The 25,883-nt window shown below is 41.3% G+C and overlaps 1 protein-coding gene across 4 annotated transcripts in view; it reads right to left on the bottom strand.

Annotated features, from left to right (window-relative positions):
- LOC115354874 (chemokine-like protein TAFA-5) overlaps positions 1-25,883 on the bottom strand; it is a 134,266-nt gene that overhangs the window by 1,807 nt on the left and 106,576 nt on the right. For 2 of the 4 annotated variants that reach the window (XM_030045367.1, XM_030045369.1), the window contains exons 3-4: positions 15,329-15,456; positions 4,730-4,955 (exon numbers count right to left, since the gene is read on the bottom strand). In XM_030045367.1, coding sequence (XP_029901227.1) covers positions 4,947-4,955; positions 15,329-15,456 — 137 coding nt within the window. In that variant the 3' untranslated portion in view covers positions 4,730-4,946. Of the gene's footprint in view, positions 1-4,729; positions 4,956-15,328; positions 15,457-25,883 lie in introns of those variants that run through there. The other 2 variants (XM_030045368.1, XM_030045366.1) reach the window with 2 other exon arrangements.

Consider the following 25,883-nt stretch of genomic DNA (forward strand, 5'->3'; position numbering starts at 1 on the left):
AATCTGCGACATAAAATGATGATGATTATTATTATTTCCACATTGTTCTGTTATTCTTTATCTGCAGTCTTTATTACAACCGCACAGTGGATCTACACACCTATCAGATCATAAACAAGAAAGCATGAATCAGTGTCAGCAGATAAGGATAAGCAAACATCTGGGGGATGAATAATGATGTTAGATTGGAGATGAATACGAGAGAACAAAAAGACTAACTTGCATACAGATATGATGTTGTAGTTAAGATCCCACGCTCTGGGACCGTACAGTATCAAGAGTTTCTTTTCAGAAGTTACACTGTGTCGTATTTTATTATATGTAGTGTGGTAGTTCAGCTACTATGCACCCCTGCTCGCTGAGGTTAAAAAAAAAAAATATGGCTAAAACTTTCTCTGTTCAGCTTTCCTTACAGCCTTCCCACTGTCTCAATGAATAAAGATAAGCCCACTCTCCTTCAGAGGGAAAAAGAGAAAAATCTAAGAAAATTTCTAAGGTCAACTTGCTTTCCCTATGTTCTTGCATCATTTTGTCAGAAGACGTAAAGGGCAGAATTTAATTGTCCATAAAACTATGAAAACGTGACTTATTTATTTTTGCAATGACTGACCCACACCCCAAATGGGACAAAACATTTTCAGTAAACTTAATGAAGGGAATAAAATCATTGCATTTGCTGTTTTTCTATGAGTCATTTGTGTACCCGCTGCTCCCCTAGCAATTCGAAGGTGTAGCAATAATTAATTGTACAGCACTCTCGTAGCAATATAGGGAAAAAAAGTCAACAGCTTACTCATTGTCAAGTAAAATGTTCTGGCAGTCAAATATTTAGAATTCTTCGGGGGGTGTAACCCAATAACAAAACAAGTCTTGCAGTGCAGAGACTGAGAAACAATTAATCTACCACAGAAAGACAAATCTGGAAGCCTCCTCACCATCTGGCCCCCGCCAGTCACACAGCCAACTTGATAGAGGCATTGATGCTTTCCAAGATCGCTGCATTGCCGCCACTGAAGCTTAATTCATAATAATGAACTCTTGACAATTACACAGGGTGCAAATTGCCATGAAAGGGGCAGGTGTTGGATGGAGTGCTAGCATGTATCACAGATGAAACAATATTGGATGCTCTGGGAATAATCAAGATCTCAATGAACCCAGGTTTAATAGGGGTAATGTCACGGTTTCACTGGAGATGGGCATGAAATGACCCAGGAGTGTAAGCAGCTAAAAGCAGGGGTGTACATTTGCTAAAGCCATGCCTCCGACTGCTGCCCATGTGGGTGTGCAGTCCCCTTGTGAGCCCTGTGTCTCCTACTCACAGTGCCCCCTAGTGGAGATATTGAGATTATAGTGGATCTGAATGGACAGCGACCAACAAGTAAAATGGAGGGTGGGTGGGTGGGGGGACTCCCTGCATGGAGACATTGGTATCTCTGTTAGAGCGATCTCGAGGGAATTGGAATGCAAATGGATTTAGATAGATAGCAGGCATTGAGACAGCCTTGTTCTGTGTAAGTTATCACATATTCTGTGTCTGCCATGGTATCTTTCTTATTCTGAAACTCATAAATGGTGGACTATATATATATTTCTTCCCCTCTCTGTCTCTCTCACGCACGCATACACTGATAGTCTCTCTCTCTCTTTTTCTCACACCCACACAGTAGCAAATGGTTCCCTGTAAATCTCACACGCAAATCTCATCTCAGGGAAATGGAAGCCTTCTATTAAAAAGGGGAACGAATTTCAGATGAATATGAGATGAATTTGCCCTATGAATAAAATTCACAGGCACTAGGTGATTATTACCTGAGGTTTATCAGGAAACGACCATATTACTCTATTTTATATCGTATAACCGCAAGAGAATATTTTCCATTCTTGTGCCAGGGAAATGCAGAGAGGGAGGAAATGTGATGCAGAGCCAGTCTGAACACACAGACTGACTTTGTACACAATAGCCTGGCTGTTTTATACCAGACCAGAAAGGGCATTAGTGTTTATATAAGACTGATAACTGCTGGTGTTGTCACAGTGGCAGCAGGAAATTCATGAACGGAGCCCATAGTGGCGTTAATGTTTAAATTATGCCCTCTTGTTATGTGGCTAGCAGGCGCACCACTCAATACTTATCGATATGCTCCCCATGGTGTTCAATCCGCGGACAAGCAAAACATCTCAGGGACGTGACATATGGCTTCCTGTCTCTGAGCAGAGCTGGGAGTGTGATGCTTTGATGTGTAGATGAGACTGCTGTGTGTGTGTGTGTGTGTGTGTGTGAGTGTGCCAGCATTCATGCAGCATGTGTGTTGCTTATGCTCAAACAGTTATGTGTGTGAGTACACTGTAAGAAACATCCATCTTAAAAAATAATTTAGCTCATATAGGTTTAAAGTCTTTTTTTTTTCTGCCATTGGGATGATTGTAATCCCACTTGTTGCCAATGACAACCAGCTTGTTTCCAGAATTTCCTTGAATCAAGTGTCATTTTCTTGATGCCAGTGGCCTGATCACACTTATTTTGCCTCATTTCGATATATTTTACTAGTTGCAGGAAAGATTCCTAAAACAAGCGATGCTGCAATGGAAACAAGTGGGATTATCTCATACCACTGGCAGATTTTGCCACTGGTTTTAAGAAAAACAACATTTTACGACTGAAAACAAGGCTAGATGACTTATGAAGATGGAGATTTTTTGCATGTGCTTCCGTTCGCCTATGACGTATCTGCGCGATCCAGACTCTTCTGTGGCAGCCAGAGAAGACGCTGTTATTTACAACACATATGGAGTCATTCTCCACCTGGGAGTTAGGCCATTGAAAACAAATGCACGCGAACATATGGCCCCAGCCTGACATTTCCTCTCTGTGTGAACTCGTGCTGACTCCCCTCAAAATGTCACAGTGCAGCGACCCACAGTGAACGTGTGAATGGGTATGCGTGTGAGAAAATTGATTCATTTTGCCCCTTCAAACTGCTTATCAAGACCATGACCGATATGAGTAATGCACAGTTCAAAACTTTGCAGTGCTGAGAATAGAATCCAGTGACACAGGCCTTTAAAATGAATATTAATAAATGAACTTGTAGGTTAGGAATGATCCACAGGTTAAAAAGGAATGGGAAATCGCTCATTATATGCTGTGATGTTGGATAATGCCTAGAGCAGATACAGTGATCAAAATACATGGAGACCCGTACATGTACGCGTCGGCCCCCAGATGCCAGACCCCATTCCGCATTAAGAGAGAGTTCAAAGCTATCTGGGGTGTTATATCATTATCAGCCCTTTCATTCTGCATTTCTTCAGAACATCAAAGCGAGCGAGTTCGCTATCTGCGTTCTACAATATGTACAGAACTTTAATACTCAAGAGGGAACATTAGAACAGGCTTAACAACGCGTTCCTACCGTTGTTTCCTCAGCAAGGAATAACAAAATGTCATTAATTTGTTTGAGATACAAGTAACCTGCTTGGAATCGAGGCAGTGTCCCCCTCTATACATTATGGCACACTGCAGCCATAGATTTATATCTATAAACATGATGCAGATTACTGTATTGCATTTGCATGGTGTGAGATCAAATGATTGCATATTCCTTCATTCTGTATAGAATGTGATCAAACGATTAAGCCCAATTGAAGATATACTACTGTTAGTGGATCGTTATTAATTATGCCCTACTATATCATGTAATGTGCCAGTGTCTGGGTCTGCACCATGCATTTAATCATGTGTCTATTTATAGTCTAAAATGTACTGTAGACATGCTGTCTGGTCTTTTTTTTTTTTTTTTTTTTTTTTTCAAAGGCAAATCATAACATGCACCATAAATGCTGACAATATTGACCGACAAAGCAGCCTGGTTTTCAGAAATTGTACGGGACTGGCCATTTTTTATGAGTACAGCCTCATTCCTTTTATTGCACTGCACGTTAAATTTACTACATGGCTACTTTCTATTTCCGAACACATGCATTAATATCAGGCCTGGCGCCTCTCATGGTTTATTCGCTATGTACCGACGCCAAGCTCTGTGACGGTAATGCAATCCTTTAACATTCAGGGCATGCCAATATAATAGAGCGAAAACAAAACAAACAAACAAAAAAAAATGCACACATGGATTTTCCGTGGTTAAATACACACAAGGGGACTGGTGAGCTTACGGCAAAATGAGCAGGCCAAATAAAGAAACCAAACAAGCAGCCAGTTGTTTTGATTGCATGTGGATTTGTGTGTGTGTGTGTGTGTGTGTATTATTGTGTGTCTCTGGATGCTTATGGATGTGTGCGTGTTTTATCTCTTTTGCTTATTTTTCTAAAGCTGGAGGATGAGCATTTTCATGGTCTGACAAAAGCCCTAATATTGGCTTGAGTGATTAGAATCTGTTTCTGGACAAAAAAAATATTACTTAGAAGTAAATCAGTGTTGCTCATGGTGATTTAGACAGCTGAGGTGACTCGCTCTGTGATCCTAGAATAGCACTGCAAGGCTGAAAGTTCCCAGAATGAAACACATTTGACCTTTAATCCTATGTATCCCAAGATTAATGTTTAACTTTCCATAAGAACAAAAAAGAGGATTGGGCCCGGGTTAAAAATAAAACTCTTTTAAAGGTCTAGTGTGAAAGTAGCTTGGTACAACTGAGTCTAAATACATTATTTCCCTCTCTTCTCCTCTCTAGTTTCCTCCCATTCTGCTCAGAGGATTTAGCTGTACCTTGCTGCCTCCATGAGGCCCTTGGTGCTCTGTAGCTGCTTGTGTTGCTTTCTGCCTTTTCGGGACCAGGGTTGGGTGGAGCTGTTGTTGTTGATGTTGTTGTTGTTGTTGTTGTTGTTGTGATGGTGGTGGTGGTAGATGGTTTTTGGCTGTCTGTCAAAGGGTCATCAGTGTTCTCCGCCATAGTGTGAGAGTGTCGAGGGGGACTCTTGTCGCGTCATAGAGCCTAAGGGGAGAGAGGGGGAAGGAGAGGGGGAGGAGGAGAGGGAGAGGGGAGGCGGTATGGTTATCTCAAAACTCAAGATGAGGAGGTGTTTTTCTTTGTTCGTTTGTTTTTTGTTTTATTGAGATTGCCCGTTTTGGCTCCGTGCAAACCTGGTGGGCTGCTCTGGGCTCATGCAAGTTACAAGGCGACTGGTTCAATGCATACAGAGTTTAAAATGTGGAGTGTGGGAGTAAAATGGGGTCTGATTCTACATAATGGCTTGCCAACCTGGCAGCATAATACAGAGAAGCCCTGTGTGTGTGTGTGTGTATGTTTTTTTTCCCCCCAGGAGAAAGAAAGCATAAAGGCACATAAAGAAAGGCTTCAGAAAAATGTCTCTGTGTCACATGTGCAGTGTATATATATAAATGCTTGGTGTGTGTTAATATGCACATGCGTCATCCTTGTGCATGTATCTGTACATAATGATATATTGATCTTGTTTGATGGAAAAACAAAATGAAAAAGAAAAAAAAAAAAAAAAAAGCTGCTTGGCTTGATTGAATGGGAGCTGCTGGCAGCAAGCAGTACAAGCCAGTAATCACTTCCTGCTTAATTAGAAAACAATGACCTTATTTGGCCAATGAAAATGGCTCAAAATGGGCAATGTTGACAATACGGCTGAAACACAGACAGGGGCACTTTCACTGGCCAGTAGGAGGTTTAGAACAGCACTTAGCAGACCGATCCGACGAGCTTTTAGGCTGTTGATATGAACCCAGAAAGACAGACTTTCTCATTCTCTTTGTCTCGGCTTCTCCCCATCTCCCTCCTTGCTACTACTAACAAGAAAATAGTCCGTGTCTTTCTCAATTTCCCAAAATGGAAGACTTGGTATTTTCCAAGTGGAGAGGTTGTGCTGACTTGGCTCCCTCCAGATGTAAGCTGGCAGATAGAGCTAATGGTTAGCAGCAACAAGGTCTCCTCTCTCCTCCTCTCTCTCTCTCTCTCTCTCTCTCTCTCTCTGTTTCTCCCTCTCTCCTCTTTCTTCCTCTCTCCGTGTCTGTCTGTGGTGGCCAAGCAGCTGTCTTCTTAGCGGTGATTCTGTTCAACCCACTGTTGGATGTGCCTGCAGGGCCCAGAGGGATCAATTACCAAGGCCGGTACCGACCCAGAACCACAGGGGGAAGTGGTGATGGTGTAGCGCGGGGGATCCCATCAGACCTAAGCCTAAGCCTGATCCATAGAGAGAGAGAAACAGAGAGAGAGACTGATAGAGGGATGGAGAGTGGTCCTCGGTCCTTGCTGACGAACCCCAATTGAAAGAGCTTTTTCATACACGGCCAAAGCCTAGCTCTTGTTGGCAGAAGTGTAAATGTGTAAATACTGTAGAAGTCTGCAGGGCAGTCAGGTCCGAGGACTGCCTTGTGTAAACTGAACCCTCAGAGATGAGACGAGGACTGTTTGTGTGAGTATAAAAAGCAAAAAGCCCTCATCTCCATGCACACACTTTACAGGAATGAAAATGCCTGTAGAACTCCTAGAGAGTGTATATTGTATGCATGTACATAAACATTTATTATCATCATCATGTTCAGTTGTAGCAAAAATGTTGCCTCTCACTGCAAAAAAAATATGCATCTGATTTAGTCCCATTCACAGTTAAAACCTTATTTTTCTTCAAACAATCTGCCACTGGGATGAGATAATCCCAGTTGTTTCGAACGCTAATTAACTTGGTTTCAAAATTTTCTTGAATTAAATGTCATCCTAATAGGCTGATCTGCCCAACATCTGCCCTGTTTCACCATATTCATACTTGATCCCAGACAAATTCCTGAAACACGTGGAACTGCATTGGAAACAAGTGGGATTATCGCAGCCTGCTGGCAGACTGTTTTCACTCCAAAATAAATAAATAAATAAATAAATAAACAAATAAATTTGTAAAATTAGCACTGAATTTGAGTCTAGATGAGGTGTTAATCGGTGATTTTTGCAGTGCTCCTCATCTACCTGCAACACTTCTCCTCCCTCCCTGCTTTGCTCACTCCTCTCACCTCACATCTTCTCCTCCTTTCTCTCCTCCGACCCTCCAACCCAACTTGCCTGTTTTGCTCTCCTCTCCTCTGCATCTCTTCCCTCTCCTCTCCTTTCCCCGTCACAGTGAAAAAGTCTTGATTACTGTAATCACAGTCTTGCTCTCACTGGGTGCCACCTCTGTTCACAGCACTCTGTTCACAGTCTAAATACCCCAATCAGGGCCAACCTAATGGAACGTATGATTAAGACCTAGTTAGATACTTAAGTGTCTACCCTGAGTACCCGCAGTTGAGTGTGTGTGTGTGTAAGTGTAAGTTTGTACTTGTGTGTTTGAATTTGTGTGTATGCATGTGAGTACATGAGACCACACATATGTATATGGCACAAAATGACATGCTTGTTTTAATAATCTCAGCTGTTTCAGGACTTTTTTTTTTTTATTATTTATTTATTCCGCAAAGAATCATGTCTGAAAATATCAGTGGTGATGGTGTGTTGTGCTGTTGCATTTGAAATGTACAGTAATGCTATATGACAAGTGAAATGTGTGTCTAGAACTGAGGAAAATGATTGCCCTTTTGAGGGACTTATTTTAGATCAGCGATGTGGAAACACTGGGCAGAGTGTGTGTGTGTGTGGCTGTTGCCTTTTCAGTCACTCATGACAGTTTTTCCTCATGTTGGATTTCATGCAATTATAACTGGACCAGGCAATAAAAAAAAAAAAAAAAAAAAACTCTTGGATGGGGCGTCCTTTCTGCCAGCGCAACAGGCTCACAGAGCTTTAACAACAAGAGCCACCGTTTGATGCACACCAACTGAAAATGACGTGCGCTGTGTTTGATGATATATCTGACAGATTCAAATCTCTCCCTTTCACCTTTCAGTCACACTTGTTCTCTATCTCTTTCTCATGAACACTGCTCATTTATTTTCCCCCACACTGCTTCTCTGTCTCTCTTTTGAATGGCACAATTTAAAGCTTTTTCTTTTTTTTACATTTCTGCTTCATTTGATCATGACAGTAGAGAGAGACAGGATGACATGCAGCAAGGGGCTTGGGCTTGGATTTGAACCCAGGCCGCTGCAGTCAGGCCTCTACCCGCTCTACCAGGTAAGCTACCAGGGCACCCCTGAGTTGCACATCTTATCAGCCTGTCACAAAAGCAGTCAGATAACCTGAGGTGATTTCACTACACTCCTCTAATAGCATGCTCGCTATGCCTCTTTCTCGCCTAGCTCCCAACGTCAGAACACGCAGAGAGAGATTGTGCCGTTTCATCTGACAGTCTAAAATGGTGGAGGGCACAACGCACAGCATCCTCCTCTCAAGAGAGAGACGACAGTGAGACTTTCACTGGGAGAGGGAGGTATGGGAGATGACTGCTGAGACTGTGTATCACTTCGCCAACAGAGGACACTCCTGAAAAGCAGCAGAGGCAGTATGTGACTCCGAGTAACAGTTAGAGATATATATTTAAATCATGTAGCATCATGGGAGGAGGAAAGTATTTTGGCAGTGGGCAATTAACATTTCATTGCCTTGCGACATTGTAGCATTAAAAAAAGCCTTAGATCATTTGATCATTCCAGGAACGCAGGAATATTTAGTTATATCTGTTGTCAGGATCCTGTAGCTCTTATCCTTGCACTTCTTTCTATTGGTTACTTGTATTAATGGTTTTACTTAAATATATATGTGAATGTAAGCCCTTGTCCATACATTACCAATCAGTTATAACATCACTTTTCTCTGCCTTGTTCATGCTACAGATTTCACTGGATGTTAACCCCCTAAACTCTGATTTCACCTTAAATTTCCCCTCATGTGGCTATAAAGTTACATTTTTCTCCATATTGTATAGCAGGATCCCATATACATTCTGTACCTGCTGGTGGCAACGCTTCATTAAAGCTCCATCACGATTATATTCAGTGAAATAGTCAAACCCAAGATGCCACTGTTTTATGACTGCACCATTACATCAAATTGAATATACCTAGACGTCTTGTGGATCATTTTATACACATTTCCCTGTAATTTAGAAGGGCATATTTGATATCTTTGGAAACCTTGGGATCTGCACTACAATTTAAAACGATATTCTACGGGTTTGAACAAAGTTCGGCCAGGCAGCATACATTTGTAATGACAGTGTTTAAATGGAAGCCTGTAGTAAATGCACAGGACCATATACATCTGTTTTAAAGTGATTTCGACAATGTACTTTCATTTGTACTGTCAGTCCAAGACATTTTAAGCATGAACGGTCTACATCATCTGAGAGTCCACTGCTTTCCACAATAAACACCCGGAAAACTGAACATTAGAGAGTGAGACGTGCTAACATCTCCAAAGGCTTAATATGGTTCACCTGAGGGATTCCATTTTCTGTAGGTTAATCCCTGGGAGAATAAACGCAGCATGTCAATCAATGAAACTCTTGATACTGCAATAAATTATCTACAGTAGCTGCAGTATTCAGTTGTACACCTCTTTTTGATCTGTGGCCTTTTCAAACGCTGTTATTGTGCACTGCTAATAAAAGTAACCTACAAAACATCACTGTCAACAAGAAACAATGTTCATATCAATCTTCATATATTTGTTCTGGAGCTGGCCTTGGGAAAAAAAATCTATATTGTATTGTTATTGACAGGAACAACATGTTCTCTACATAGCAGGGTCAGACTAAGATAAATGGGACTGCATGGAGAGAAGGCAGAGAGAGAGTACGACAGACAGAAAAAGACAAATAAGGAAAGGTAAAAAGTGACAATAAAAAGAGAGGGTCAAAGTAAAAGTGTATAAGAGAGAGTCAAACAGAGAAAATGAGTATAGGATAGAGCTTTTTTTCCCCACCAGGAGCACAATAAAGTGTGACTACTGCGTGGCACTGAACAAGATTTTTTTTGGGGATGAGGTACATCATGTGGCATACATCCAAACAGGTTCACAAGAAAAATAATCATTCTTTGTTTGTCAGAAAAACAAGAAACTCCTCAAACATTTGACCGGTACACACAAAACGCTTGACGGCATTTGTCCAAAATAGCCCTTTACGCATTGAAGGGGTTGGCTATGGGGCTGAGTCAGATCGAATCGGCTTAGTCAAATGCCCCCAGGCATGAGTCTGTTTGTTTGGGTTGATGTTCTCGGACCAACACCTGACAAACAGGTTGGACATGCTTGATGGACTGTGCACAAGCAACAATCATCTTGAGGCACTGTAAGGGAGGCAGCATTGTGAGTTTGTGTGATGGTTAACCTTGAAAACCCTTAGGCAAGGGGCAATTTGTTCGAACCTGACCAGAGAGAGGCCGCGTGGCTAAATTGCCTGCTTTGTTTGGCCAGGCATTCTCCCTAAAGTCTGCAGCTAACAAGAGGGTTGTGCGGTTTTTGCTCAGGAGACGGATGCAGTCGTCAGCCCCTACTTTTTATGCATTTTAGTTAGATGCAGCATAGCACAAAATCCAAATATCCCCAACTTCACACAATTTACCAAGATCAACTCAAGTAGTCCCATTACGCCAGTCAATCAATCATATAAATTAATGTTTTCATAAAAATTTCAACAACAATAACCTTGGACTGGCAGTTGGCAGTCATTAGAATCCTTGAGGGGGAAAAAATAAACTGTGTATACACACAAATACAAACACACACACACACTCACACATACACATGCACCTACACACACACACACACACACACACACACACAGGCACAGATGACTGCACATAACTGTCCAGCCATTTGACTAGCTGTCATCAAGCTTAAAGTAGCCAATGAAGCAAGCATGAATACCTGTCACTTCCAACACATTGTCAGCAGAGGCAAGTGTGAGGCACACTGACTGACATCCTAAGCGGGACATGACATGTACATGAAGGCCAAAGCACACAGGACGGCCAGAGGAGGAGAGCGGGGACGCATATTCATGCACCCACAAGCAATTATGAATACGCAAGCATTTGGAAAAACAACTCCAAAGGACAAAAGAAGGTAAGTGCAGACAGACACAACTAAATGCATACACGTTGGATGCACATGCTAATGGCTGCTGACAGAGCAGTTAACCTACTAACACACACACACACCACCACCATCTACTCATAGCATAACTGGAGTGCCAAACACACAAACACACACATATATTCTTAAGCATTACCACACATGTGCATATACACAGCCTTAACACCCCACAGCCCAACCTCCATACCTCCCCAGCACACACACACACACACAAGCACACAGACACACACACTGACACATTAATACTTATATCTGTCAGACGTAATAAATGGATCCAACTACGTGTCACCTGTGAGTGTGTGTGGGCTATCTGCCTGCCCAGATAACAAATTACGTTGTAGGTGGAACATGTAACGGCTGTCACCTCAGTCTCCACAGCCAGGTATATTCTGGTCTGTGTGTGTGTGTGTGTGTGTGTGTGTGTGTGTGTGTGTGTCAGGATGTGGAGAGAGCACAGGGGCAGGAGCTGCCTGATAACCAACCGTATCATTTGGATTCAGTAACCTTGTATGACAGAAAAGCATAGAGGTGTGCATACAGTATGTGTCTGTATATATGTAAGCGCACAACAAGGAATTAATAACCCTTGACTTAATTGATTTTTTTTTTTTTTTTTTTGGGTGGGTGGGGGGAGTGGCATTTACCAGACAGGCACATTGGAGAGAGACAGGAAAGAAAGACCTGCAGCAAATGGCTGGGGCTGGATTTGAATCCAGGCCGCTGCGGCTAAGGTAGTATGTGGTACGTGCTCTACACGATGACCTACCGGGATCTAATGGACTATTGATAAAATGATTATGATTTAAATACAAGGAATTCCTTGAATGAGCAATAAACTTTCCTCTAGCACTATTTTTTCATACAATCTGGAAGAGCCTAGCAATGACGCTACCAGCTAATTTGGCCATTCGGCATTAACCACATCACTGCACACAGCATGGATTTTGTCAAAATTAATTAAATACAGCAAATATCTACACAAAAACGCTGGAAAATAATCACAACAGTTTTGAAGCAAGAGTAAAATCCCTTTTAGGGATTTTAAAAACATGGCAGTGTGTGGCAGCTAACGAATAATGTAAGCTGACATCGTTAAGGTAACACAACCAGTTAGTGTAGCCTTTAGTTTATTGTTGTTATGGTGAACTGCAATAAATTGATATGAGCTGAATATATTAAAGAGCATTGATATGGAAGCGTGAATTTAACTGTTGACCAGGACTGTTTGAGGTGTCCTATTAAATGGGTTTAGTGGACACTCCAGATAATCAGATTCAAGGTCTAAATCATGGTAGCTATCTATGTGTGTGTGTGTGTGTGTGTGTGTGTGTGTGTGTGTGAGTGAGTATCGGGGAAAGCATATTTACATATGTGTCTTTCAGCAGAAAGGAGCAAACAAGTTAGTCAGCTGATGACTAAATCGTGACAGATGCATTAGTGCTGCCCCACCGCTCTGCTGTGTTCACCCACTGACATTCACAGACATGCCAGAGTGTGTGTGTGTGTGTGTGTGTGTGTGTTGTGCAGCGTATGCCCAAAAATGTCTCAGACTGCTATATATTGCGGGAGGCGGGGCAGGAGGGCCGCGCCGAGTGTTATACAGCTTGTAAAGGGGAGGCAGGGCGAGCGCAGCGGGGGATGTGAGGTGGGTGCGGGGCGATGCTGATGGCAGGGAAGTGGCGGGGGGGGGAGGGAGGGAGGGAGGGAGGGAAGGTGGTGGAGGGTGAAATGAAGTGGAGGAGGTTTGGAGAGCGAGTAAGGAGGATGGGCGGGCAAATGGCGGCGTCTTAGCAAATCCACGCACTGGCTCTCCATCTGTTGCCATCATTAACATTAAGAGCGTCCCTAATTCAAGCTAATTGCTGGCGATGAGGAAGTAAACAAACCGCATACAGTTTGTGGAGATGAGTGGAAGATGAGGAGGGAGGAGGAGGGAGCGAAGCACTTTTCGGAGGCTTGTGAGGTGAATGCCTAACTGCGTCTTCTGTTGTTATCAATGTGCTCCTTGCTGACAGCGAACACGCTGGCTCAGAGTAGAATGGAGCAGAGGGAACACTTAGCGATGATGTACAAATTTCTGTGTCCATGCATTTTAAATATTCACATGCTTGTTGTTGCTTCTTATATGCAAACAGAAGTCTTCTTCCGAAAAATTAACTGAAACTAGAGATCTGCTTTACTTCACATTCAGTTTGTTCAGTCTTTAAAGGAACATGCCACATTTTTGGTAGATTAGTTTTTTTTTGTCTAAAACACACGCCTGTGCATCCAGTAGCTGCAGAGAAAGTTACAGAATTGCTGAATTGCTGCAGGTCTACAAAGAACATATTGTCAACATGAGGTTTTATCTTAATAGTTATTTAAACAAAACATTTTGCATATGTATGAGAAACAAAAATGAAGTCATGAAAGCAAGAAAATAGTGCCATGTTTGAAATTACGTTGTGTCTTTATGTGCAATATTAACATACTCCATGGACAACTGGGCAATTGATTGTCATGATCCTGTGATTACACTCTTGTTTTTGGACTTTGTCTTTAGTTTGGTGTCATTTCCTTTGCCCTCATTAGTGTTTTCACCTGTTTCTTGTTACTCTGTCTTGTTGGCTCCTCCCTCTTCCTTCACCTGTCCTGAGTTGTGTAATGAGCCCTGATTGGTCTGGGTTCCCTCAGCCAATCCTGTGTGTTCCCCAGTCTTGTGTTTCAGCCCCTTCCCCAGGTGAGTCTTGTTTCTGTATTAGTTTCTACTGTTTTTAAGTCCTGTCTGTCTTCAGTCTAGTTCTTTGACTGGTTATTGTGTATAGTCCTAGTGCTTGCTTTCTTTTATTTCTAGTTTCAGTTAATACATTATTTTTCATCATTGCAACCTCCTCCTGCATTAGGGTCCTATATCTCCTCCTGGGAAAAATCTCCACCATTCCAAGAATGATCAGTCCCACAAAATCTTCCTGGGAAGTTCTGCATTGTGTCTGTACATTGCCCTCAATGATGGTGATATTAAGTCTCTGCATTAGTAGCAGTATAGAAACCCATTCAGTGCAACAAAATCATCCCATTTCCTCTCTGTTTGGGCCGGTATGACCCATAATTGCAAGAGAAATCCCCGTCGGCTCTAGCTCTCACTTTGACCTCGGTTTGCCCATTTGGCTTGCCTGATTTTTGCCTCGTTTCACTTGTTCAGCGTTCACTAACAGAAGTTCTCCGTCTGTACATGCAGTCTGTACGTCATCAGGCACATACAAATAAGCCTCTGGATCTGTGTCCGTGATGAAAAATTCATCCTTGTCATTGGCTTCAAGCCGGTGCGCTAACATTGTAGGCTAAGCAGACTGAGTCAGCTGGGCTTTGTTGCCAGAAATATACGAACACACGACAGTGCAGAAGAAAAGAACCTTCATGTCATGCGTACATGAAGCCAAGATGCTATTATTTTTATGTCCTCATTTTTTTCCTCATCATACATATGCAGAATAGTTGGTTTAACTATTAAAATAAAGTGTTTTAGTGACACCAGAAAGTGTTTTTTTTTTGCAGATTTCACAGGGTCTAGGCTCACTGTTTCCACTGGCAGCCATTCATTGTGTTAGCACGGTTAGCGTACAGCCTGTAGCATTCTCCATACTGGAGTTTGCTCTTTGTGTCTTAAGTGTGAGCATGACAGTCAAAATTAATCTCCCAAAAAAAAGTGGCATGTTCCTTTAAGTACATGCAAGGCTAATGTTTAGCTGTTTCAGCCCTTCTTTGAAAAGGTTAATTTTGACGAGTCTTATAATGAGTTAAACAGTCAGGATGCAGCCAATAGCATTTCAATGCAGTATGCCATACTTATCGAGGCTTTTCAGGAAAGCATCACTCAAACATCTATAAACATTGTAAAAGTGCATAAAGAGAGGCTGTGAAATACTTTATGCATTGTACAACGGCTTCAATCTTTTTTGATTATGATCGAAAACATTTTTTTTTTTGGCCTTGATGGGAACTCTATTCTCTTCTTTGTAAGATGTATGATGGTGGAGTAGGTATACTTCACCTTGTTCAAATGTTTATTAAATGTAAATGTAGTGCACTTGTGATTATTCAACAAACAGTGCCATTACGAATGAGTGACACACAATTATGATAGGTTGTCCCTGACCTTTGCCTTTCCACCCAATTGGTTTTCTATGGATATGCTTCAGTTTCTGTACTCCTCCTACCCATTATTCTCAGTGCAGCTGGTGCAGTAGGTATGAATTTTGAGAACATTAATGCAGCTCTGACCCGGAGCTTGTGAGCAGTATGTGAAACCTTGGGGGGCAGAGAGAGGTAGAACTCACCGTGGTGGTTTTGACTCGCCCTCCGGGCTGTGTACAAGTCCAGCCGGATTTATTGACTAACAGGTCACAGCCCTCGTCCTCCAAACATGGCACCATCTCACACCACTGCTTTTTTCGCACGATACCAGCTGCCAAGGACAAAGAGAGAGAGAGAGAGAGAGAGAGAGACGGCGAAGAGGGGTGATGGGACAGGAGAGAGACAGGAGGAGAGAGGTGGCAGAGATGTAGAGATGAAACGATAAGAAGAATGAGAGGAGGTTGAGGGATGACAGATGGGGTGAGACAGATATGGGGAAAGATTATAAATGATGGAAAAATGATGGAAAATGGGAGATATGAAAAAATATAGTGAAATACACAGATGGAGAGAGGAAAAAGAAGGTGGGGGACGTGGTGAGGATAGATGACGTATGCAGGTAGATGAAGAGCAATGAAGTAAAGAGAGAGTCGAGAGATAGGAGGGCATGGGATGACAGTGAGAGATGAGGAAAGATGGAGAGAATTAGACAGACAGAGAGAGAGAGAGAGAGAGGGGAGAGGTATGATCAGTCAGGTAAATAAAACTACTCGCAACATGACATTTGAAATTTTCACCGGCCTTTTCTATCGTTCAACAATAGCTCGTTTGGCCAGTTATCTGCAGCATTAAAATGCATCACTAACACTAAAATGGATCAAGCAATGAAATGTACATCACCAGTGGCTGAATTTTCCTTTCATAAAATGTTACTTGACTTTCCTTATTCAGGCAACATAGATTAAGCATGCATACTCTCTCTTCCTGTTACACACTCGTACAACTCTAAAAAATCATTTCAGACCAGCCCAAGACAACCACTCTCTTCTCTTATTGGCTACTGTGCCAACCGGGGGAAAAAAAGATGACCATTTCCACATCCCATGAAATTTTTAGCAGGTGCTAGAGTGCGGTGCGTACTGTGGTAAGTACTGAAGAAGCAAAATCTGCCCGTGTGGTGAGATAATCCCACTTGTTTCCCATGCAGTTGCACTTGTTTAAGGGATTTTTTTTTTTCTTGGACCAAGAATAAAAATGTTGAAAGAGGGCAGAATAAGGAGGACCGTATCTTGTATCAAGCAAATGATACTTGTTTCAAGAAAATTAATAGAAACAAGCTAATTTGCACTTGATGATTTCATTTTACTGGCAGATTTTTTTTTCCACTTGGTTTTTAACAAAAACAAAAAAAAAAAAAAAACACACACACACATTTTTAAGACTGGATATCAGCCGAACTGACTTAAGAGTCACACAGCCTAACACAATTTCAACTCTAAGTATGAACCATTCTACTGGGCAACTTCTTTAAGAAACTGTGCCATTTCCTCCAGAAGGTTGGTGGGGTGGTGGGTTCAAACCAGTGACCTTCCAGTCTCAATCTCTAGCAACCCTCCAGTATAAGAATAACCCTCCACTACCAAATTATCAGTGTATCTGCTTGTATCAGTGACTAGATAAGATATACACAGTGACAGCTAACACACTACCCAGTATGAAATAACACTGAAATTGTTGACATTTGCTTCTGAGAGCTTGTAACATGTTAGGTCGGTATCATCTGTGTTTTTAAGATATTTACTATGAAACACCCAGAAACTCTTGCATTTCAAGATGAATCCCTTCACAGCTGCAGTCAACCAGTGATGTGTAAGAGAGTAGCAAACACAAAAATGGCAGAGGCCAGCATGTTGCAAATTGGATAGGCAGGCTTCTGTGCTGCTTCTCCGAGAGGAAATGAGGGATAATGAATCATCCGTGAGCAAATGAAAAAAGAATTGTCTGAGGCGCAGGGATTTAAATCGCACCTTAAGCTTTTTAAATGGTGCCAGTGTAATCATGTATCAGCAAATACAGTGCATTGAGTCAACAGGCAGCCAAAAAGAAAAGACTATAGCTTAATCCAGTGATGCATTGTGACTCAACATGAAAAAATGTGCTGCTAACCACTTCAAAAACATGAAATTCTGGCTGTCCAAGGTCTTGGTGTATAAAAAGTGTTAATTTAAGGGTTATTAAGTGTGCGGTGTAATGAGGTGCTCTCTGGCGTAATAAGAAACCCTTAGTCAAGACGGGGTGTCTAATCACAGCCCTTTGTGTTTGAGATGCAGTCACATTCATTGTCACAAGGGACAATCACAGACATTGTATTAAACAACAAAAACAAAGAAACAGAATACGCTTTTTTTTTTTTTTTTTTTTTTTAGATCTGTGAATCAGAAAGAGAGAGGAAAAAATGAGATTGTGAATATTATTGACACCATAGTAAATCAAAAATAACAAAGCAGGATAAGGCAACTAAGCCCAGACTTTGACTCCTTCTAGTAATATTACATATCTATATCTATGTCTACAGTCTGTAGCCACTTTATTAGGTCCACCTGTTCAACGTAATGCAGTTCAATGCAACAGCTCTGCCATAAATTCTACCTTTTTTAAGTAAGTTTATAATGCTCAGTTTTTGTTGACACTGTGGAGAATGTAAATTTTATTCTTGTTTACTACTGAGGTTGTAGTTTGCAGAGGTCTTGTACTGGACTACATTATGTTTAAAGGTGTTTCCAATTTTTTGTCCACCCTTTTTTATATACATGAGGGGGGCAGAATATTAGAAACGCCTCAATAAAATGCAGTCCAGTCCAACAGCACCACTCCACTATGAGTTCAATGCCAAATACAATTGAATGAACACCTCTTACTCTGACAAAAAGAGAGCCTGAGCATTATATGCATTAGAAAAGGGAATTTTATGGCAGAACAGTTGTACTGGATTGTATTAGACTGAGTGTATATTAATAAACTCTGGCCTACCTCCACAATGAGTCCTACCATGCTATCAGTATCTATCAGTGTATAGATACCAACACTCATACCACTTACACAATGACAGCTAACACACAACTCGGCATGAAACAATATTGAAATTGTTGACATTTGCTTCTGAGAGCATGCAACAATTCAGGTTAGTATCATCTGTGTTTTTAAGCTATTTAGTATGAAACATCCAGAACCTCTTGCATGTCAAAATGAATCTCTTCAAATCTGTAGTCAACCAGTGATGTGTAAGAGAGCAGCAGGCATAAAATGGCAGAGGCCAGCATCAGAGGTGGCTCTTCCATGGCTACACCAGGGGGGGAGGCCTGCTGCCCCTGTGATCTGATTGGCCACCCTGTGTGCCCTCCCCAGTTTTCATTGGCTCTTTGTGAATCAATCATTTTGTACCTTGAATGCTAGAGAAGGCGTAAGCATAGGAACCACAGTTAGAAGCAGTCACACTTGTCTTCTCTGATAATTATGCTGGAAAATATCTGACATTTTAAGACGAGTGCATGTGGTGAGTTTTATTTTGATAAGAAACGCTGTCGTGCTGCATTTATTCAGCAGCTCGATCCTACTGCGTCTTCACTTACCATTCAGAAGGGCTTGTCAGCTGCAACGGTGACCTGGTATCTGTAGTCCTGCAGGTGAAACTGTCTAACTTTTCAAGTGTTACCCCTCACTGTTTGTATGATGAAGCCAACATTTACCTTAAATCTTCAAATGTTGGTAGCCTATCTTCAGTGCTGTTTATCACTCCAGTTATAAGTACAACTTATAACTGTTTTCAGTGTCCCTTGTCTAACAGCATGGCTTTGTGAGGAAATAATGCTTCCCCAAACATAAATCCATCCAGGGATGATTTAAGGAACTCTTAAAAAAAGTGTAGTGACATCTAACCAAACCAAGCATTTGTCTCCACAACACAGCCCACCAGCGACATAAGCTATAATGCACCGTTTATTTAAAATATGTACAAATGTATCAGGTGAACTCTGGAACAAACAGCAGGGAAGAGGCAGGTCGAGCAGCAGGGATTGAGGGTCGCTCATAAAACAGATTTGCGATGAATAAATGGAAGCGTATGCCTTAGTTTTAAAATGGGATATATTGGTGTTTTTAGGGTATTTTGCTTCGACAGGCATCACTGCAGCCATGTCCATATTTTTAGCATCAGGAGCGCAGCAACATGACAAGAGGAGAGGAAGAGACAGGGTCTCTAGTGAGGTCTTAAAAATGATTAGTGAGGAATATGCTGAGGTTTATGCCTCATGCCAAGCATTTTCTTATAAATATAGGACAACTCAGACATGGTACAGCTGATAAAGCCTACCAAGCCTGCTGTTACCAACCACACAGAGTTAAGAGCATTAATTATCACTATTAAAAATCATAGTAAGGTGTGAAAATTGACAATACTGTAAATAGTGTTATTGTACAATACATTGCACCCACTGAATCTGCCTTAGGCTACCTTTGGTGAGCTTAATAACTGTACATAAGTCAGATATTGATGAGAATATCAAATAAGGAGCCGTGTCTATCAGAATTTTTATGTTGCAAAACGAAAAGATCATATGCACCTTCGTTACAAGGTGCATCCAAGAAAAAAACACGATGAAGACATAAATTTAGAGTGCAACTGTACAGTTTAGGGAAAAGTAATCGTTTCCATTTAGCAGTCTAAATGTTGAAATAGTAGCTCAAGTAGCAGCCTTCATTTCTGTTGTCAATATTGGATGGCCCCTTGAATTTAACTGTTGTTCCCCCCTGTGCACTCCACCTGCAAATAATCTAGATCCGCCCCTGGCCAGCATGTTGCAAATTGGATAGGCAGGCTTTTATTCTGCTTCTCCGAGAGGAAATGAGGGATAATGAATCATCCGTGAGCAAATGAGGAAGGAATTGTCTGAGGCGCTGGGATTTAAATCACACCTTAAGCTTTTTAAATGGCGCCAGTGTAATCATGTATCAGCAAATACAGTGCATTGAGTCAACAGGCAGCCAAAAAGCAAAGGGGAAAAAAAAAAAGACTATAGCTTAATCCAGTAATGCATTACGACTCAACATGAAAAAAAAAATGCTTCCAAACACTTCAAAAACATGAAATTCTGGCTGTCCAAGGTCTTATTGTATAAAAAGTGTTAATTTAAGGGTTATTAAGTATGCGGTGTAATGAGGTGCTCTCTGGTGTAATAAGAAACCCTTAGTCAAGACAGGGTGTCTAATCACAGCCCTTTGTGTTTGAGATGCAGTCACATTCATTGTCGCAAGGACAATCACGCACATTGTATCAAAAAAAACAAACAAAAAACTCAGCTATACTTTTACACATTTGTAAATCAGAAAAAGGAAAAAGAGGATGCATGAATGCTATCAAAGATAACATTCCTGCATGTGACAGAAGATGTGCAAGATAAGGGAGGAAGGATACATAAATTCATGCTCATATTCCTATGCATTTATGGATGGAAAATAATGTTCTTCAACAGATACCGTTGAAACTCAGCATAAATTATAGGCCATATATACATCATATTCTTTCGCTGTTGCTTTCATGGTATGCTGGCTCTCTTACAAAGCATGTGGGAATGGTGCTTAGTTCCATACCTATAAATTTGCTCTGAGGGCACCTTGAGTAGCTGCCATAACCTTGCATATAGATCATCAGCGAGCATTGTGCCCAATGCTAATATCTCTGACCATTAAAACCCATTTCTGTACATCAATCATTTTGTGAAATAATGTATGCCTTTACAAAATACTGCATGTGCGACATGGCTAGATAATGACAGCAACATTGACACTGAAATGTGAGTACAATAAACATGATCTTAAAATGTAACCACAGTGAAGTATTGTTATCATAAAGTGGATATTGCTGACATCGTACTTCAAGCTCCATCAATCAGTGCCACCAGCCAGAGCATTAAGGCTAGCCGCACACTATCAACACACGCATGACTTCAATGTGCAGCTGCACACTGCTGACAAACATCATTTAGACTCATATTCAATACTTGAAATTTAAAATCAAGCAAAAAAAATTGCCAGTGGCATAAGAAAATCCCACTTGTTTCTGATGCAGTTTTACTTTTTTCGAGAGTGTTTCTGGGAACGTGTATAAATTTGAAATAAGGCGGATCAGCCTACTGGTATCAAGAAACTGACACTTAATCAAAGAGAATTCTGGAAACAAGTCAATTAGCATCGGAAACAAGTGGGATTATCTCATCCCACAGGCAGATTTTTCACTTGTTGAAAGTTAAAACAAGCGAAAACACTAAATTGGAGATGAAAGGACTTGTTAATATGTAACAGTGAGCATAACAGTGAGATGACGTGAATTCTAATACTTAAAAAGCAAAATTTAAAATGGCTAGCTGGTAATCAAAGTCTGTGGAGTTAGAGATATTATATCGCCATCTCTCTATTTGCCCCATTCCCACCAATGATTTATCCCTCCAGGTCAGCCCTGCCACACAGCCTGCACTCAGCACTGCGCTTAGCACGCTTACCTCCACCCCTCCACCAGCCGCCGACAGATAAATCAATTCCATTCAAAGCTCATTGCCAGAGCTAACACTGTTTCAGCAACAGTAAAGTGTCAGTGAGAAGATGTAAGTGAGCTCAGGCCTTGTAAAGGATGAAAGGAACCACAAGAGCAGAGGAGAAAATTAGAGGACGTATTGAAAAATTAAAATAAATATGCACACCATTCACTCTGGTGAAAGGAACAAACATGTCATTTGTACTAACCCAAGGTCTGGCAGCTCTCTTGAGAAGTCATTTTTTCTCCCCCTCGTCTTTTTGTGCTTAATCCATTGTTGTGAATATATCTAACGAATGTTGGCAGCAAGGTCATTTACACATTTCACCAACAGTTTCTGTTTCGCTTATGAATTGCCATCCACCGAGGTGACCCTCAGCTGATGAAGATGCATAGTGCCGTCTGGTTAATATGGTAATGAGGAAGGGAATGTTTGTGTATGTGTGCTTGCATTGGTATGTGCGTGTGTGTTTTGTGCAAAAGCGACACTGTGTGTGTGTTACAGGTGTCATTCTTGTATCTTGAGTGCTGTGGCTCTTTTAGCCGTGAACGCTTCCTCAGTTTTGAATCCACCAATCGTGTGCCTGACAGAATGGCAGACAGCTCTACTTCGACCTCGACCGATTCAAAAAGCACCCGTTTGAACTTTTCCAACGAACCAACTGCACTCGTGATCCTGCAATCTCAAAACTCACATCACAAATCCTAACAGTCCATCCTCCTGAAGGGCTGAGCTCACCATGTATGCTTTACGTATATAAATTGAGTAAATATTAATTCTAAGATGCAGCCCATCCAATACCAAAAGACATGAGTAACAATAACGCGAGATGCCACTTTTTTTTTTTTTTTTCTTATGCATCTCCCACTTGTTTTGGAAGCCTTTCAGTTTCAGCACACTAACAAACTGCAGTTTGAGCATTCAAAATATCAGTAGGTCAGTAGGTAGTTGTTGACTGCATACCTTGGGAGCTGATTTTGTACAGGATACCCATGCAATCCAGATGATGTTGTATTTTTTTTTTTTTTTTTTTTTTTTTTTGTGCTGTTCGAGCTAATTAGAAAATAGCTGTGTCTGAACTAGGCCATAGAGTGAACACCATACAGGTACAACAATACAGAAAATATTCGTCTTAACACACTTTCATAAAGTCTTTTCACTGTAAAGTGGAATGGAATGGAATGAATGAAACGGCCTTTAAATTATATGCATTTCTTTCCTCAATGGCCACTGCACCGCTCTATATACCGGAGGCAACTAGCAGGACAAAGTAACACCATTTAGTCATGTAGTCGACTAGTCTCACACATCCATTAATGGTACAGGTGTCCTTCATGCTAGCAAGACACTTCCAGCAGTGAGATTTGACCCTACAAACTTGGTACGTGCCAGCATTATAGAGTCAGCCAAAGGAAAATATTGTATATTTACTAGAGGAATCAATTTCACTGCTCTTCCGTTCTATTCATTCCATTCATTTTTGTATATGGGCGATTTTCTTCATATTTAAATTGTGGAAGAGCCACCACAGCTTGTGTCTTTTTTAACCCTGAATTTCAAACAACCATAAAGATGGAAGAAAAGAAGCTTGGAGTTCTTTGCCAGGAGGCGACTACACCAATCAGAGTGACGTATCATACGGGTAATCGGAAACTGTAACGACAACTTAAGACACAAACGCTTATCTCTCACATTTGGATTCGCATCACTAACACAAGTCGCCTCCTAACAGCATTGCTTTGCTGATAGTGTCACTATCTGTTGCCATTCGACCATATCCTGCAGTGCTGGTGTGAGGGCAGTGGCTTATGTTGAAAGTTGTAAGATTCAAGGGTAAACGGGCTGATATGGAATAAAAATATCCTTTACCACACATCTACACACCCACGCGTGCATGCAGGCATATACATTTATGTGTACAGGCAAGCATGCTCAGACATAAACACCATTTCTCTCTCTCTTCCTCGCTCACACACACATAACTTTGATGAAATGTATTTGGACGGGAAGGTATCAGCAGTGGTTTCATCAGCAGGAGATAAGGAGTGGAGAGGGAGAGAACATTATTACACCCTCCATGGGACACTTATCTCCGCACCAAATGGTAGATCACACTCATGTCAACAGCCAGCATCTTGGCCTAATAAATCCTGTCTAATGCCATGCCAAGTCAGAGACGGCAAGAAAAGGATGGGCTTACGTGTGTGTGTGTGTGTGTGTGTGTGTGTGTGTGTGTGTGTGTGAGAGAGAGAGAGAGAGAGAGAGAAAGGGAGAAACAAAGAAAGAAAAAGAAAGTAACAGGAGGTATCTGATGAAAGCTGCTGGATAATAAATGCAGTGCAGTGCTTGCCAGCAGATGATGGCTAGATGTGCTAAGATAATTACAAACCATTCAGATCAGATATGGCCACAGCCGGCAGCAGCATCAGCAGTGTCAAGTGCTGCTGATTCCCCCCTCCCAACCAAAATAAACTTTGGTCAGTTTGTAGTTCTCATGTTTTTTAATTGAAGCTAATGTTAGTCCAATAAATGCAAACGTTAAATGTGTGTGTGGTTAATTTATTCTGAGCATTGTTGCTGGAATTATTCCTTTTTGTGACAGGGCACACCCACCACAACGCTCATTTTGGCCAGTTATCATAATCATTTATTCAGCCCTATGAACAAGATTTCCATCTAGTTTTGTCATATTACATGAATCCATTTGGGAGTATTCATCATTTCATGACAGGCAACACCCACTGCCCACCCCATTTTGGCCAATCAGTGTAATCAGCTTCTTCATGCCCTGTGACCAAGCTTTCCACAAAATTTTGCCCAGTTAACTGAATCCACTCATAAGCCGTGTGCCATTTTATGATCAGCAATGCCCATCGCTGCACCCCATTTTCACCAATCAGCCTGGAAAGTTAATCAGCTCTCTCTTGGCCCATGACTAACCTTTGAACAAAGTTGTGTACAAATCCAAAAATAACTTTTGGAGATTTCCTGCTGATAAACAGATGGAATGGGGCAAAAATATAACCTCCATCCAACTCTGTTGCTGGAGGTAGCTGTGACCCTATTTGTGGTGAGCTCTACTCATCACCACGCCCTCTTCAGGCTGATTTGGCCTGGAAAGTTCAGTGCTTTTTGAGTTGTCCTGCTGACAGACTGACGGACAGACAGACACAGGTGATCACATATTCCCCTGCCAGAGGTTTCACCTCCTTGGCAAAAGGTAAAAATTCACAGCTTGCTTTGAAGTCAGCTTGTTCAAGCTTGTTCTTGCTTTGTGAAAAGCACAAATCTTTTGATTCATTCTGTTTGTTTACTTCAGTTGATGTGCAGGAGCCGTACAGCCGTGTTTGTGTGTCACACATTAACAGGAGCCAGTGTGTGTTTTGGTGTGTGACACTGTGTGCCTGCGTGATCCTATGCAAAAAATGAACCACCCTCTCACAAAGGCTAATCATCATCACTCTTTATTCACTACATTGAGTTGTTTGCAAATTGCAGATTGCTAAAGCATCTACACACACAAACCTCGTACACAAGCACACACACACACACACACACACACACACACACACACACACACACTCTGCTCTGCTCTGCTGCCTGCACTCTCCTCTCTAATGCATTGGCGTGCTGATCAGACCTCCAATGCCCAGTAATGGAGAGTCAAAGGGCCTCTTAAGAAAATTCACTGTGTCTTCATTTCATACTGGAGAGCAGTGAACCTACCATCATTTTGTCCCTATGCATGTTTTCTGAAGCTCAAAAATTTCCCTGCAGCAATATTAACTACTTAATCACACAATTTGCTATGATTAATCGCGATTAATTGCAATTGACCTAAAGTTTGTCCATGGCTATATACTGGAGAGAGATGGCTGTTATATGTATAATTAATATATGGAATAACTATTCATGGTGTATTTTATTGCCAATTTCCTTTTTTTACCAATCTTTAATGGTTGTGTTTAGGGCTTAATGGTTTTAAATATTATATTTGAAATCACACAGCCATAACCAATGTATTGAAAATGAAGAACAATATACCATCAATGACATCAAACATTCAGTAATTGCAATAACAATAAGAAAACATAACAAAATGTATGTAAAGGGATAATGTTGCTGTTGTGCTCACTGCCTAGTTTGACTAAACCACGGCACTGTCTGACGA

This window comes from Myripristis murdjan, chromosome 23, assembly GCF_902150065.1.
Source record: "Myripristis murdjan chromosome 23, fMyrMur1.1, whole genome shotgun sequence".
Lineage (NCBI taxonomy): Eukaryota > Metazoa > Chordata > Actinopteri > Holocentriformes > Holocentridae > Myripristis > Myripristis murdjan.